General features: G+C 37.0%; 2 protein-coding genes across 3 annotated transcripts in view; one reads left to right on the top strand and one right to left on the bottom strand.

Annotated features, from left to right (window-relative positions):
• Window positions 1-14,528, top strand: part of LYRM1 (LYR motif containing 1) — a 27,745-nt gene extending 13,217 nt beyond the window's left edge. Inside the window, exon 5 of one of the 2 annotated variants that reach the window (XR_006165825.1) lies at window positions 14,443-14,528. The gene's annotated coding sequence lies outside the window, so the exon portion shown is untranslated. Of the gene's footprint in view, window positions 1-4,070; window positions 4,147-14,442 lie in introns of those variants that run through there. The other variant, XR_006165824.1, reaches the window with a different exon arrangement.
• DNAH3 (dynein axonemal heavy chain 3) overlaps window positions 80-15,632 on the bottom strand; it is a 68,552-nt gene continuing 52,999 nt past the window's right edge. The window contains exons 54-63 of the mRNA XM_042798386.1: window positions 13,491-15,632; window positions 12,332-12,557; window positions 11,764-12,008; window positions 10,241-10,357; window positions 9,033-9,187; window positions 8,094-8,261; window positions 6,536-6,678; window positions 5,747-5,951; window positions 4,458-4,595; window positions 80-4,275 (exon numbers count right to left, since the gene is read on the bottom strand). Of these exons, the coding sequence (XP_042654320.1) occupies window positions 3,922-4,275; window positions 4,458-4,595; window positions 5,747-5,951; window positions 6,536-6,678; window positions 8,094-8,261; window positions 9,033-9,187; window positions 10,241-10,357; window positions 11,764-12,008; window positions 12,332-12,557; window positions 13,491-15,632 (3,893 nt within the window). The 3' untranslated portion in view covers window positions 80-3,921. The remainder of the gene's footprint in view (window positions 4,276-4,457; window positions 4,596-5,746; window positions 5,952-6,535; window positions 6,679-8,093; window positions 8,262-9,032; window positions 9,188-10,240; window positions 10,358-11,763; window positions 12,009-12,331; window positions 12,558-13,490) is intronic.

Below are 15,632 nucleotides of genomic sequence, written 5' to 3'. Positions count from 1 at the left end.
AGGAGATGCTTTAGAATAACTTAGAATAAAAGATGACATTAACTTTTTATTGTTTAGAAATAAAATCCTGAGTCAGTCACATGAACTCTCCTGCAAGCTAACTGGTAGGCAAAGCAGTAGTGATTAGTTGACACAGTATCTGGCCTTTAGTATATAACACCTCTTCTCTGGAAGTTCTGTCCTAACTCCACCATTAGTAAGGTTGTAATTCACAAAGCCATGTGATTATGAAAACAAATTTAACACTAACATTAGCAAGCACACAATCATTTGAGTAGATGGACTTGGCGCCTGCTTACTGAATGTACCCCCCAGTGTTTTCCAGGGGTGAGGGAATGCGCAATAAGTTGCAGCAGTGACCCAATCTATTCCAAGGGAAGCATCACAGAACTGAAACAGGTTATCATCTGATCTATCTTCCTACTAACAGAAGTTTGGTTTTGTAATACGTTTTAGCTTGGAGAAAATAAGGCAACCTGGACCTCAGTCTCTTGGGGCCCTGCTACATATTCATCAGAAATGAGATCAGTAACATCCATCTTTTATCCACAGACAGGCCACTTACTGATCATACCTATAAATTAATTTTCAATAATGCTAATTACAGGACAGACCTGCACCTTTCACTAATTTTTCTAATCCTCTTAGGCAAAACATTCTACCTTATAGGAACTTGTAAGCAGAAGAATTTGGGGCATCTGTCTTACAGCATCCCTAGCTGAAAAATCTGTCTTTGCTATTTCAAAGGAAAAAATATCTCTTGCTCCGTAATGTCTGTATACTGCATTGTTTTCCATCTGCTTTGAGTTATTAGCAAGGCTGAATGATTTGCAGTAATTACAGGTGTTCTGTATGGTTTATTTAGTGAGAGCTAATTAAGAAATGGAAATACTAAACCTGTAAAGCCAAAAATTCTAATACTACTATTAGAAGGTACTTCATTTGTCCAAAAATTTTTCACACTTGTATCATTTCCAACTAACAGCTGAGTTGCCTTTTTTTTCTTTTAATGCATCTCAGCCAAGTAAGGTTGTGAATTCTAATGTTTAGCCAGCTTACCATTCTTCAGGAAGGCCTAGACAATGCTCAGGAAATAAGGTTCGGAAGCTCATTTTAAAGAAGCACAGAAAAATATCTCTAAGACCAATATCCCTCAACAGTAAATTCCATTACTCTTTCTAATAGTAAGGACATCCCAGGAGATCACGTACTTCAGTAATCATCAGCTAAAGCAAGTCAGCCATGCCTGATCCCTGGTGAAGGGGCAAGCAACAGATGCATGAACCCTCTTTTACAGACTTATCTATATATTTTGGTCACATCTACAAAATGCATCTTTAATTACATTCTCAGAGGTTCTTAGATTCTCAAATCTAAACATTAACAGAAGAAGCATTTAGAAAATCAACACAGTAACACGCACATTGCACACAATGGAGTAGCAAATCTATTATATATTCACAAGAACCACAACTGTGTCGTTTAATAAACTATCCATTAGCATTTGTTCGCAAAAAGCTATTAACAAAGCTATTAACCTGGCAAGCTATCCCACAGTATTTTCCAACAGTTTAAAAGTCTTTTATCTCCATAAAATATAATTTAGCTAGCATATACTAGTGAATCTGGCTTTTATTTTAAAATGGCTTAATTTAGAGCACTGCATTTGCAAGACTAGCATCATCCGAAGAAGGGTGGAGAAATTCAATCCTCAAATTTCAACTTCTCTTCATTTGAGTGTTTTAAGAATGATTACTGTTACCCCAGCTTCCCTTTCATCAGTGCCTCAGCAGCAACAGGTAAGCTGTCACCAGTCACTTGCATGCATAAGCTCAAACCTAAATAGAAAGATCCTTTTGAGAGCAGCGACTGAACTGATCAATCCACAGGGAAGGATCTAACAGCCAGGTCCAGCCTCTTTGGCCTGTATGCAAAGCACCTAAAAGAGGAGGATTGGGACTGTTTTTTTACCTCTGATGTCACAATGACCTAATTAGTGATCTGAATTGTTGATATGATCACAAAAATTAGATGCAGCCATTCAAAAATATGGTAATTACCACAATGTTTGTTTAAATAAGTAGTAAATTTCAGTTAGTTTTAATTATATGAAGGGTACAACATATCTGTGTTACTTTTATGAAGCCTAAGAAAAGCCAATTTTTTTAAAGTACCAATTTTAATTAATCTTTATTATAGATCTTCTATAATAGAGTCATAAACATGACTCTCGTCTCAAAAATTGTTGTCAATTTGGATGACTGTGCTATAACATTCATAAACAAGTTTTATTTTTGCTACAAGTGCCAAATATCATTTAGTCTAAATTGTTAAGAGTAGTTTCTTCCTATGAGTAAGCTGAAGCACCTGGACATCTCTGTCCCCTTTATTAAAACAAATATCAATTTCGTGTCCTGGCCTGACATCTTTGCCCTAGTCACCACGTAACAATAATGATGCACCAAATGCCTGCATACACTACTGTTAATGAGGCATCAAATACAGTACATATGTACATGAAGATACTGTACTAATTACCTATGTATATCTTTGTGCAGAGCAACACTGTACAACATACCTGTAAGACTTCTTGCTTACCTGTATGTTACCATTCTTAAAAGTTACTATTTAATGAATATCTGTATAAAACAGTGGTTAGTAAAACAATAATGATCACTGGTTTCACCTATAACAGCTAAGCACAACACAACAGATAAATTCCTATGACAGGAACCATATGTTTTAGTGAGCTGTGGCAGCATTACTTAATGCTTGTAGCAGGATACTGGGAATTGCTGAATTATAGCTGCATTTCTGACTTTGTGAGGCCTCAAGCAAGTCATTAAAATGCTGCAATTTGGTCAATGAAAAAAAAATACAAGACCTCAAATTAGTGGATATTTATGCAGTGGTTTTTTTTTTTTTTTAATGTTTGCCTTGATCTTTGTGCTTCTTTTGTACTGTGTACACAATAAGTCTAATGATGCATCGGTAGTGCCTTCTTGGCATTCTGCAGGGATTAGTTAATGACTACACAGTTCTTTGAAGATGGTCAGGCTATTTTATTTTTAATTAATGTTTGCAAGCTACTTTGAGCTTCTCTGATGAAAGGGCTTAAAAAAAGTACAAAAGTTCAGATGGTTATTAGTCCAACATGCAAGAGGGCAAGACAAGGAAGTAAAATGAGACTATGGGAGAGAAAGGAAACAGCTCCATTTATCAGGCACCTGGGATATGGAGGTAAATAATATTGAAATTTTATAAAACTTAAAAGATTGAGACAAGCATACTGCTCTGAGAAATGGCAGGGTCCCAATTCATGTGCTGTCTAGAAGTTTTCCATGGAAATTGAGAAACATCTTCAAGGAGTGTCAGTTACTATAGTTTTATAATACAACTCTGGCACTCCATTCTAACTGAGGATTGGTTTTACATGTTGACAACAGGCTATTCTCGTCTCCTCCCTCCTTGCCCTACATAATTCTGGGATACAAAAGCTGTAGGCAAATCCATAGAGTCTTATTTGCAATAGTTGTGAATTAGATTCCCATTAAGACAGCAGCAAAATTCTGGGCCCAATTTAATTTAAAAATAAAAAAGAGGTCCTATAATAGCAGCTACGTGGTAATATTAGGATTTCACAAGATTTGTAATGATGTGGGTGGCACACAGTTTGATGTGAGTTCTGTTCATTCTGATCTACTGTAAGATAAAGCCCCAGGCCTTTAAAATAAGTTTCTGTCTGTAGTGTTCTATTTTCATTCACTGTTGCTCAGTGGCTGATAATGGCTAAAAACCAAAGGAATTTAGGAGCTGCTTTGAAGTCAGCAGGAAATCCTGATATAAAAAAAAAATTGCAGCCATTGGGGAGTAAAGCGTATCTTTTAATAACAAAACATGAGTGTTTTGACTTGCATACCCTCAGTCATCTAACTGGCATAGGGCTGCCACACCTCGATTTATCCAGTGTTTCTCAGGCTTGTCTGAAGGGAGTTCAATTGAGAGAACATAGTTGGTTGAGTGGCCAGTAGTGGATAATACACCTCTTCTTGCACTTGTCTTGTATACAGGGCATGAATAGATGTTCATATGAAGAAATGTGGAACTTTCTCCAGGTTTCAGCCAAATTATGGGCAAAGAATCATAAAGGATTTTTGGAAGTGATTCTCCAATTACCAAGGATTCTCTATTCCATCGTGCACCTTCCAAAAAAAGGCCTCTCACATAAGCCCCATCTTCTGGCATTTTCTCCATTGTGTGCTCCTGTTTCATCACCTAGAATGATTAAACCATTGCTTGATTTTATTTTTATCTGGAGTATAATAAATCCTATAAGTGACAGTCTGAAATTGCTCCTTTAAATAAAATTTCTCTTCATTTGAAAACTCTATTCCTTGCTGCCCCTGAACATGTGTCAAGCTGTTCAAGAAAAACAAAATTCCTCTGCATTTTCTTACCTCAAATTCAAATCCAATATGGTCAATCGGGATGGTATATTTTCTGGCATAGTTTTGTAAAACACCAGTCAAAAAAGACTGAGTGAAGAAGAATCCCGAGAGCCAAAAGACTGTGGGCGGCCCATTGATGACCCAATCCTGAATATGGAGAGAAAAAAACAAAACATAAGAAAAAATATATTTGTGGCTTTACTGTGCCAATTCACCCAGAAAAGGGATGTCTTTTCAGATACAAACAGCACAATGAGATCTACGATGAGATATACTACCATTAGTTCTATATTTTTCAGACACAACAAATGACAGAAGTCAGTTATTTATGATGATGACAAAAATAGTCATTCTGAAACCACCAAAACCCAGTGCTACTGAGAAAGAAGTTTTGGAAAGTAGCATAAGCATATTTTGGTAAGTCTAGATACTAGCCAGCCAAAAAAAAAAGAAAAATTACTGAATTTGGACAATTTCGTCAACCCTCTTTTACAATCTTGTAAACACCAATCTCCAACCATGAAAAAAGGCCAAATTTTCTCATAGTATCTTCACCCAGTATCTTTGTTGGATATCACAAAGGCAGTAGGAAAAACTGGGCGGCATGTCCCCACACTACTCTAGGCCATTTGGAGTCAAAAGAAGCCCATATGGTACTCTGATCCAGCAAACAGTAAACTCTGCTGCTTAAACACATCTTTCAGACACTTTCTAGCTTTCTCCTCCCCTGACTTTTGTGGGGTTCCACTACATCTCAGTACCTCAGCTGTTTAAAGTACATCTGAAATTTTAAGTAATTTAAAGAGAGTGCCAAGAATATAGGGGAAATAATGGAAAGGTGAGTAAAGAATAAAACAGCTTGTTCAAAAAGTGAGTGGAAATGGTGTCACTTTTTATTAAACTTGAAAGAGATTTACAGTCACATAAAATTTAATAGTGCTTGTTACGCACTGTTTCTAAAGAATTCTCACACCCGGTTCAGTGTCCTCTGAGCAGGGAACTCTTTAAGACATCAGCTCAAAGTAAAATGCATTTTCTAAAAATAGAAAAATGGAAACTACAAAATGCAGTGCTGGATTAGGACCAAAGGATTGTGCTCCCAACTCACCCTGTGGAGCAATTGCCCAACTAGTACCAGTGCTGTTAATGCAGTGTATGTTTGGCCACAAGTATGTGCAAGTAGTTCACAATCTGGAGCTATAAGGGTACTGCTGAGCGATGACAGTACTGATACACATTTTACTCATTCAGCTTTCCACTACTGAATCCTTAGAGCTGTCAGTCTGAGTTTAGCATACCTGGAAGAAGATCAAACGACAGAGGAGATCGGACACATAACTTCCCAGTGGCTTTAGCGATGGATAGGATTTGGCAGCCCACATTAATGGTACTTTTCCAATTAGCATGCTGTTGAAAACATCTTCAAGTTCAGATGACATCAACACTTGGCCTTTAATGGCTTTGCCTAAATTAATGAGGCTGCTCCGAACAACTTCAGTAAGCCTTCAGATAAAATAAAGAAATTGTCATCTCATTACTTACATCTCGCTATATGGCTAAAGACCTCTGAGTCCAACTTAAATGAAGGGCCAATCAAAGCTGGTAAATGTCCTGTCATAAAGTCATTATTCATCTCACCTGTAGTTATCAAAACTCTTACTTAACTTCAGAAAAGCAAACAAAGAAAAAACACAGATAAATGAAAGATAGTGAAAATTTCCATTCTAGACAAGGGAAAGCAAGTGACAAGAGCTTTAAAGATTGTAATACAAAGTAACACAGTGTGCTGTGAATATTGCAGCCTGGGTATGACTTAAAAAGAATAAAGTAGGCTGCCCTACCTCAACACAACAAACTCAAATCTGATTGATGTTCATACTCCAAGAATATAGATACTATTTCTATATTCAGGTAGTAAGCTGCAGCTTTCAGGTCTTTTTAAAAGGTTCATCTAAAGCAGAATCTATCATGTTAAGAACAATGCATTGGAAAAGGCTTATAACTGTTTAAGGCTTGTGAGTGGCTAGCACTGATGAACACAAGCATATTTCAGTATTACTAATGCTACACAAAACATTGAGCCGTACCTGTTAAATCGAATTAGTTCTTGTCTAAGAACTGTATTCATGGACTCTTCATAAAGTACTGGGTATACCTTCATAACCTCTTTAACATCAAAGCCACTTGGTAATTTGGATAGGATATCCTGTGCCAAATCTTCAACAGTTTCCTGAAATCATATGTTTACAGTGAATGAGAAATTTCCCTTTTTTTTCCACCTATTTTTATTCAATTAATTCCATAAACCACTAAAGATTTTACATTTTTTTTCTGTATAACCACATAGGTATTTTAGTCCATTTTCCTAAATAAATAATGCTTACACACTCTTACTCTCTTTGTGCATCATCCTGTCTCTCTGTCTCTGCTTGCTTCTTTTCCCTTCTCAATAATTTTAATTTTGTTAGTAGTTTCAGTTTAATTTGCAAAAAGATTTTAGGCAACTTCTAAGGAAACAGCAGCAGGGCAGACAAGCGTAATCCTACAGCTGCCACAATGAATGAAAAGACAGAGCATGCACCGTGGGGAAAATTATGCAAAGACCATATAAATACCCCAGCCACAAGAGCAGCTTCACTTACAGCATATTAGACATCAGAGAATATGATCACTACCCACAGGAAATGAGGCTCCACCAATTCCACTTTTCAAGAATCTACTTGTGTATAAAATATAGGATGTCAAATCTGAGGGGCTTGAAAGGTCATTTATCTGTGTCTCAAAGGGGCATGGATTTGGCCTGAGTAATCTGAGCTTCCAGGACAGGATGAAGGAAAGAAATTCCCAGCATCTTCACAACCAGGTCCCATGAAGGGGTAGATGACAGTGAGGTCCGTGTCAAAGTGATTCCATTCTGCCAAACTGCCCCATTTCTTTATGCCACACAAATCACACACACAGTTACATGTTTGGGACTGTAGACACTGAAGCAGTCACGGGGAAGCAAAAAATTCTATCTCAAAACCCAAGCATTCAATAACAGATTGGAAGTGCCATTATAGCACAGACTTCACCAAGAAGATAACTTTTGCCTCTAATGGGCTTATATTGCTTGCCTGATGGCTGAATGACTTGATATAATTTCCTAGGACTCTGGAGTCTGTCCCCTAGTGAGAACAGCAGGGATGGTCATACAACCATTGCTGGATGAAGTCCAGCCAGTACATGAACCTCCATCTCTTGAATTTGTAGACTGGAATTAAATGTCATACTTTAAAATTGCCTAGAGGTGGATGTGATTTGGGGTGCTTTACCAACTGTGATTGTTAACTGTGCTCTAACTACAATTCATAACTGAAGCATTTCACTGTTACTTTAAAACACAAAATATGAAAGAAACATTCAAAATGCATGTTCTACTCAAACAGGTGGGGTTGTGTGGTATTAATCTATTTGAATTCAAAGTCATTGGAGTATCTTGGAAGGTTCTTTTATGGAAATCTGTCTACTTCTCTACAGGCACATTCACATTTACTCCCAATGCCACGGTCATGTGATAAGAGGTACTGGATTACTCTGGGACCTATGGCATGACAGGAAAGGACATGTTTCCAGAGTGCAAGTTGATCTTTCTTCCCCAGCTACCTGAGGGGACTTGCCACCTCCCCCTGCTTCTCTAGGCAAAGTCAGGAGCACTCCACGGAAAAGCTGGTTAGTCTCCTGGTTATCCTTGGTGATGTCTGCGTTTTCATGAAGTCCAAACACTTCAGGGTGTGTTATAATTGGTAAACGTCGTATGTATTCAATGTAAGACTGTAAAAGAAATATTTAGATATGAAAAATCATGCAATGATTTATATTAACTATATTTATAAATGATCAGTAAGCCCAACTTGGACAGAACCTTCCCATTTACAATAAAACACATTATTTCACTGTTAAATGCATCTAGGAATTGACTTACTCAGTCCACAGAAATAAATATCAAAGTTTTGAAAGATACAAAGTCTCGGTGAGGAGTTGTTCGTACCACTGTCATGTAAGTAGCAAGAGAAAGCAAGAAAAAGGAAGGTATACAAGGAGCACTGTTAAGTCACAGAAGAGAGTAGGATGCTGTATGTGTCACCCCTACAAGTGCAGGCTACACAAATAGGTGGGATTTGAGCACATTCTTTATCTCTATGCAGTTGTTAGAAGGGAAAAAGAGGGATGAAAATTGGCCATTCCACCTCCTCATCCTGATCACTGCTTTCAAGGCAAAAGTGGTTGCAAGAGGGTACAGAAGTACCCTGTAAATTCCTGAAGCCTGACTCCTGTTGGCTTTCTAGAACTGTACTGGAAACCTGCACAGAGGTGGCTCTTTGCATCAACAAACGTCACAATATTAGATGATCACTGTATCTCCATTGGATGTGTTAGATATTAAGTACCAGATGCATATTTCATACATAAGACAAATTCTGGTATGGCTTTGTGATCTTAGGGTTTTTATTTTCTAGTTGTTGTATTCAGCCTATCAAAGTACAGTGTAGATAAGGTTTTTCCAAATAACTCAGAAAGAATTTACATCTGTTATCTTCTCACCTCATATGGACCGTGTGGTGGTATGCAGTAGTCTTCTCCAGCTGCAAGCATGTATTTGTCCTGCTCTATATCCTTGCTATAGACTATGGAAAGAAGGGACAGGAGAAGACGCCTGTCTTTATCATCTGTTACTCTACCTCCATAGTTACATTCCCCTGGGAAAGGACAAAGAAAACCAGGATGAAAAATTTAAAGTCAATGAACAAATAAAAATTGTTTTGCAATAATGCATTGCTCCCGTAAGTTGAAGTTCTGAAGCTTCAGATCGTCAAAAGTTTTTAGGTGCTATACTTCAACTGATTCAATGGAAATTAGGCACTTTAACACCTTTGGAACTATGGATCAAATTTGTGTGTCTTGATGATGAAAGGTTTAAGGAACACTATGAGCTGGTCTGAGAAACTGCTACTCATGCCACAGTAAATAATCTTGTTTTAAATGACAGCTGTTTCACTTGAAATTCTCATAAGATTTTTCAGAACTGTCAAAATCTGAACAGTGCTATATAGCTGATCTTTGTCTTGTTCCTTTCATGCAAACTCAACCTGATTATGTATGTATACTGTAGAAAACAAGGGATCACAAATACGTAATATCCCTGTGCAGAAGGGGTTGGAGAGATTTAAGTAAAGGGCAAGCAATGAGGGGAGGTTTACACTGATATAAAGTACAGCTAAAAGCTCATAGTTATTACTTTAATCCTGACTCCCAAAGGTCTTTTTCATAAAGCTAATCATAATATTAGCAAACATCAGGAATGATCTTTATAAGGTTGATATAGGAGGTGCCAAGAAGCAGCTATCTTTCTGGAGAAAGATAACTGAATAGCCACAGCAACCAAGTTATTTACACAGGTTAACACCTCCTGCTTTAAACTGGTAAGTATTATCATTTCCTCTAGTAAACTGCCAATGCTTACTGTGTCAGGATCATATTGATCAGCTAAGGTGAAACAGAGGCCATTGACATTTTTATTTGACATATATGAAACAAAGACCAGAAGGTTTGCTGGACCATTAGTAATTCTTCTAGCTACATATGAGCCAAGACAGCAATGACATCTGAGGGTTTGGGATCCAATCTGTATGTGGAAGGCCAAGAAAGTAAACCTGAACAAGATCCACTCTGTCAAGTTCTCATGTTTATTGCTGTACCAGCTGAAAGTGCCTAGCAAAGTCAACACATGTTAGAAGATGTAATGCCTGTACCTGTTAGATATGTCAGAGCTTCAAATGGGATTTCTTCATATTCATTCAGAAACATCTGGATCTGTCGCATACTGATTCTGAGGTCAGATTCATTGAACTCATATGGAATATTCCAACCTGTTCAATTTAGAAAAGACATACAGGTCAATGGTGCACTGTACTGATAATCATGTTCAGGAAATGATGGTATTGGTACTATACTGCTACTACAGACCTGAAGATAACAGCTGCTAGACAGTACCTAGAAGCAGCCCTGGAATTTACCAGGCTCTTTACTGCACAAGGGACAATATGACTCCATAATAATATTGTATTCTAAGGCACTATTACTATCATTTGATATAATTAAAACATAAGCATAGGCATTTTGGCATCACAGATGCCTAAAAAATTATGTTTTACCTTAAGTAGAACACAGACCTGCTCAATACTTTCAGCTAATCTGTTGCTATCTGGAGATGATGATGAGTTTTAATTCACTGATTGATTTTAATTTTTAATGAATCTGCCCATCTATTAATGCCATTTGTATATGACATTCAGAGTAACAGGACAATAAAAAAAAAAACACAGAGGAGCATACTCCAGGTAAGAGAATCCTTCAGAAAAACTATACGCCTAGCACAAACCAAAAAAATTGGGCTATTGCTGCAACTATCCTTCTTCCCTCAGACAACTGGTCACATTAAGCAGTAGATGTTGCTTTTGAAAATGACCTCTTTGTCACTTACAGAAATTATATTTTTACTTTAAAGCAATAAATAAGTATCTTCATACTGGCATTCTAGTGTTTATTTAAACAGCTGCCTATTAAAATAAGGACACTGGCTTTCAGTCAATATATAACATTTCGTAATAGTAACCTGTTATGACAGACTCAGAATGGAAGACCAAGAACTTCATGTAAGCTTTATATAGTAATAAAAACGGAATCTATAATTCCACACATTTCTACATAAAATGTAGAAATTCTATATAGTTTTCTAAATATTTCAAGATTTTAGCAAAAGCTGAAGCACAAATCTTACTAATATGTATCTTTTCATTGCTGTGTTATGAACAACACACTGCAGCTACATAAATTTGTTTCACACCAAGTAAACATATGCACTAGTTTTGATAAAAGTATACACATAAATAACAAAAGCAGAATTGAAGAAGACACATCTTTAATTATGAAAATTTAAAAGAGAACTAGATCTGATGGTAAGAACCACAGTAATAAATTAATAATTTATTAAGCTATAATTTAATGTAACTACTGCATAATATATTTACTGGGAAAACTAGTACTTTCTAGTTCTCCCCCAGGGTAATACTTTTAGTAGCTTCAAGAGTAGCTTTGCCTGAATAAAAATCTCTGCAAATAACAGCTTTTAAACTTTATTATGTTCTGTGCAATACAGATTGCAGTATTGTAATATTGCTAACAACAATACTGCCTTTTTACAGAGAGGCTCCAGTAACACATTTCAAAACTACTAATCTTTCTAAAACAATCTGCAAAATAATTTAAACCTTACCCAGTGGGCCAAAGTTTCTCCTTTCCTGCACAATAGCATGAAAAAAGCAAAGGCCAAACAGCAGTTTTTGCCACATTTCTGGCTTTTGGCAACCACTAAAGAACACAGGGTCGGAGATAGGGTCATTAAGGTATGATCGAAGAAGGTTCACTCTAACTCCTTTTGGAGGCTCATTCGTCATTTTGATGCCATTCTGGAGGATACTAACAGGAAACTTTTCTGATGGATAACTAGTTAACCACAACCTGAAAAGAATTTTAAAAAGCACTTTAGCAAAAAATCATCAATATTGACAAATCTTCAATATTGATCTGCAGAAGACTGCTTTATTACTTGCTTAACTATAATGATAACATCTAAATTTGTTCTAAAATGCAGGCATAAAGTAGGTTATATTGGACAGGCAGAAAATATGACATCCTAATTAGGTATCTTTATTTTATCACTGCACATAGATGATATGAATGTTATACTTAGTTGTTCACACAAGAGAAGTTTCATTTCTTTTTACTAGTGTCTTCAGCAAACAATACTCCCACTAAACAGAGAAAAATATTAAAACTCCTACCTGAACTTATCATTGGTATTCTCAGGCACTATAACTTCCTCGCAGATTTTTTCCAAAGCAGGCATCCAGCTAGATGCAAGATGGCAGTTTTGTAACACCACCCAGGTTCCATCAGTAATAGCCTGATAAATCATTTTTGCTGCTATTGGGCCCTGGCCCTGTCCAAGCGAAATAGTTTGAATGCTTGCGCTTCCCATGCCAACACTATCAGCAAATTTTAGCAGACCTATGATGGCAAGTTTCACACATACAAAGTCTATTAGAAAGTAGATTTATGTTATATTCATCATTTTTATAATGTAAAGAGTAATTAAAGGGGAAAAAAGTCAACAAGTATTTTACTCAATTAAAAAACCTGACACTTCAACAACCCAGAAGTAGCATCAAATGCTGTATTAGTCACTGTGTTTGAGGCATACGCTAAAATTTAGATTTATAAAGTAATACTAAAAAAAATACCAAACACAAAATCTAGCCAGGTTAAATGCCTGTCCTCTCCTTTAGCCCTGAGTGCTCAGTGCCAGCCTGCACTACAGTTCTCTACTCTCTCTGTTGCATGGGTACAACCATTTATGGGGGTTAAGCTGTAAACTGGATCTTCGGATCTGGTTAAAAATAACCCTCCACCTTTGCCATCAAATCCTGCACCTCCTGGAAATACATCCTCACAGTATGGCTCCATATTAAAATTCTTTTGGCAGAAAAACAGGTTTAAAAATAATCTGGGTGGTTATTTTTTAAAGGACATTTAACAGATGTGTTTATAAGTGTGGTCATATACATCATTTTATTAGTAACTGAGAGGGAGGAAACTGTCTGGAGGTGGAGTTGCAACAAAGACCGGGGTAAGTCCCAAACACCCACTGAAAGAATTGTAATGCAGGCATAAATTATAAACTGGTCTGGATGTTACAAGATGTTAGATCCCTAAATTGCTGCTCAGAGGCCTAGACATTTCTTCACCACTACATTCATTCCACCCTCTAACAATTTTACTATAATTGTTTATATATGGGCAGATGGAAATGTTTGCTATTCCATCGTTGCTATATTGTACTTTAAAGACACTTTAAATAAAGAGGCCTACACTATTGTCAGTTTAGTCACTCTCAGTGACATTTAACCAGATAAAAAAAGATTTTTTTAATACCAATCTCACCTGCCATAGGATCAGCACCTGGCGATAATACAAAAATCATAGGGGCACAACAAGTTGAATCACTGTAACTTCTTCCAAGATCAAAAGTAGGTGGTTCAATAAAAGTTCTTCCCATATTTTCCACAATGAACTCCTGCACTGCCGGAATAATTTTGTCAGGTCTCAAACATCTGAGAATAACCATGCGATCTAACCCCATCAGTGTGCTCCACGCATCTGGGAAGGCTTCTTCATGGGGTTTTACAGAGTCGTATATTAGTTTCCACTTTGAAAAATTCTCTCTTACGTGTTCCATTAGTCCCTGGAGGCTTGTCAGACTAGATGCACGTACAAGCTCACCCCACGATTTGTCAGATAGCCAGTCTGGAGCTGGATTGGGGTGAGGATTATCAAGAGCAACACCTCCTGTCAGTAGGAAACGCCAAACTGCATCATCTATTTGGTCTTTTCCCTTCATAATCCCTACTGTCAGAAGTAAGGAGAATAACAACTTATCCTTTTCAAACAGTGAACGACAGACATTATTATAGATGCTTATTGTGAAATGCTCAGTTATATTTTTAATCCTCTCTTCTAAAACTTCATTCTTTTCACTTTTAGCAATAGATTGAACATACAAGTTAATGAACCAAATCAATGAATACTGGTACATAGGTTCAATATTTGCCAGATCAGAGATGCAAAAGAAGACAACAGCTGAATGAATAGCAACTGGCTTGTACCCCATTCGAGTAGAATCTATTTGCATTTCAGTTACAGAGGAAATTTTTTGCTTTTCAGAGATTTCTTCAGATAACTCTTTGGATGAAGACAAAATATTAATTGCTGTTTCATCTTCTAAGATGTTTCCTTCTGAACTGGAAAGGATCTCCAGGATTTTATCTTCTATTTCCTTTAGTTGTTTCTTGTTGGCTGCGCTTTCTATAATCAGTTTATTTTTCTTTTCTTCTAGATCAGGCTTTTCCTCTGCAGCTACAATTCCAAGAAGTTGGTCCTGAAGACCCAAAGGTGTAATCATGAAGTTGAGCAGACAAACTTTCACAGCTACTTCAGGAAGATAATGAGGATTTCTTAAGTGGGTTGTTATGTAAAACCTGAAATCTCTTGAATATTCGATTATATTTTCCCCTAATTTCATGTATTCTACTCCTTGTTGTTTGAATGTTAGCTTTAATAAAATCGGTTCTATGAAAGCATCTAATTCTTCACCAATATTTTCTAGCAAGACTGGTGTTCCAAGCTGAATAGCATTTTCTAATGTCCTCACATAATGTGTGTCAGATAATTTGATAACTGACAGCCTGTTAGTTTTCTCCATATTTTTCACCCACTTGTTAGCTTGCTTTTGAGGATCTATCATTAAAGCCCATCTTCTTGAGTTAGAAACAATTATGCCATTGTCAATGGAAAAAGAATCAACTGGCAATCCAGCAATTTGCCATGCACGGATTTTGACTGGATCCCCTAACGTATTACTCAAGCTAAAATCACTGGAGCACGGTATGTTCTTTTCATTGCACAGGACCTGCCATTGTTTTTGACATTTTAGGCGGTAATCAGCAGTAAAGGCTCCCAAATAAGCCACAGTTCCTGATGATAATAACACATCTCCTATAAGGTCTATGTACCGAACTCCTAACAATTGTGCAGCTTCCGTCCACCTATCCTTCTCGCCACCAAGACCACTAATTAGCTGTTCAGCTCTCACAAGCTTTTGTGAACAGAGTTCAATATTATTTTCTAATTCTTTCTTCCGGTTGTTCATGTTGTCCAACTCATCATTCAAAGCTTGGAGGCGATGAATTACCTCCTTAAGTTCTGCTTGTTTTGTTTTTAGCTTCTGCATTTGAACGTCCAGTAATTCTTCTGCAGCTTTCAAACGCTCACGCTTTGGGGCAACCACTTTTGCAACACGGTCATATACCTCCATGGCGCGCACCCACTTGCATAGTCCTTCACAGGCAGATGAGACATTTTTTATGACAGCTGGCTGAAAATCTGGGTGATCAATGAACCTCTCTCTAATTCTCTTCATTACAGCGGGAGGAATATTATCTTTGTCATACATCTTTAAGCTCTCAAGAAATTTCAGATCTCCAAGAATTTTCCTAGATGGCCCCCAGTAGTCTTCCACCATTTTAC

This window comes from Tyto alba, unplaced genomic scaffold (genome assembly GCF_018691265.1).
Source record: "Tyto alba isolate M040663 unplaced genomic scaffold, T.alba_DEE_v4.0 Super-Scaffold_28, whole genome shotgun sequence".
Lineage (NCBI taxonomy): Eukaryota > Metazoa > Chordata > Aves > Strigiformes > Tytonidae > Tyto > Tyto alba.
Note: the sequence above shows the minus strand (reverse complement) of the source record. Positions and strands in the feature narration are given on the sequence as shown.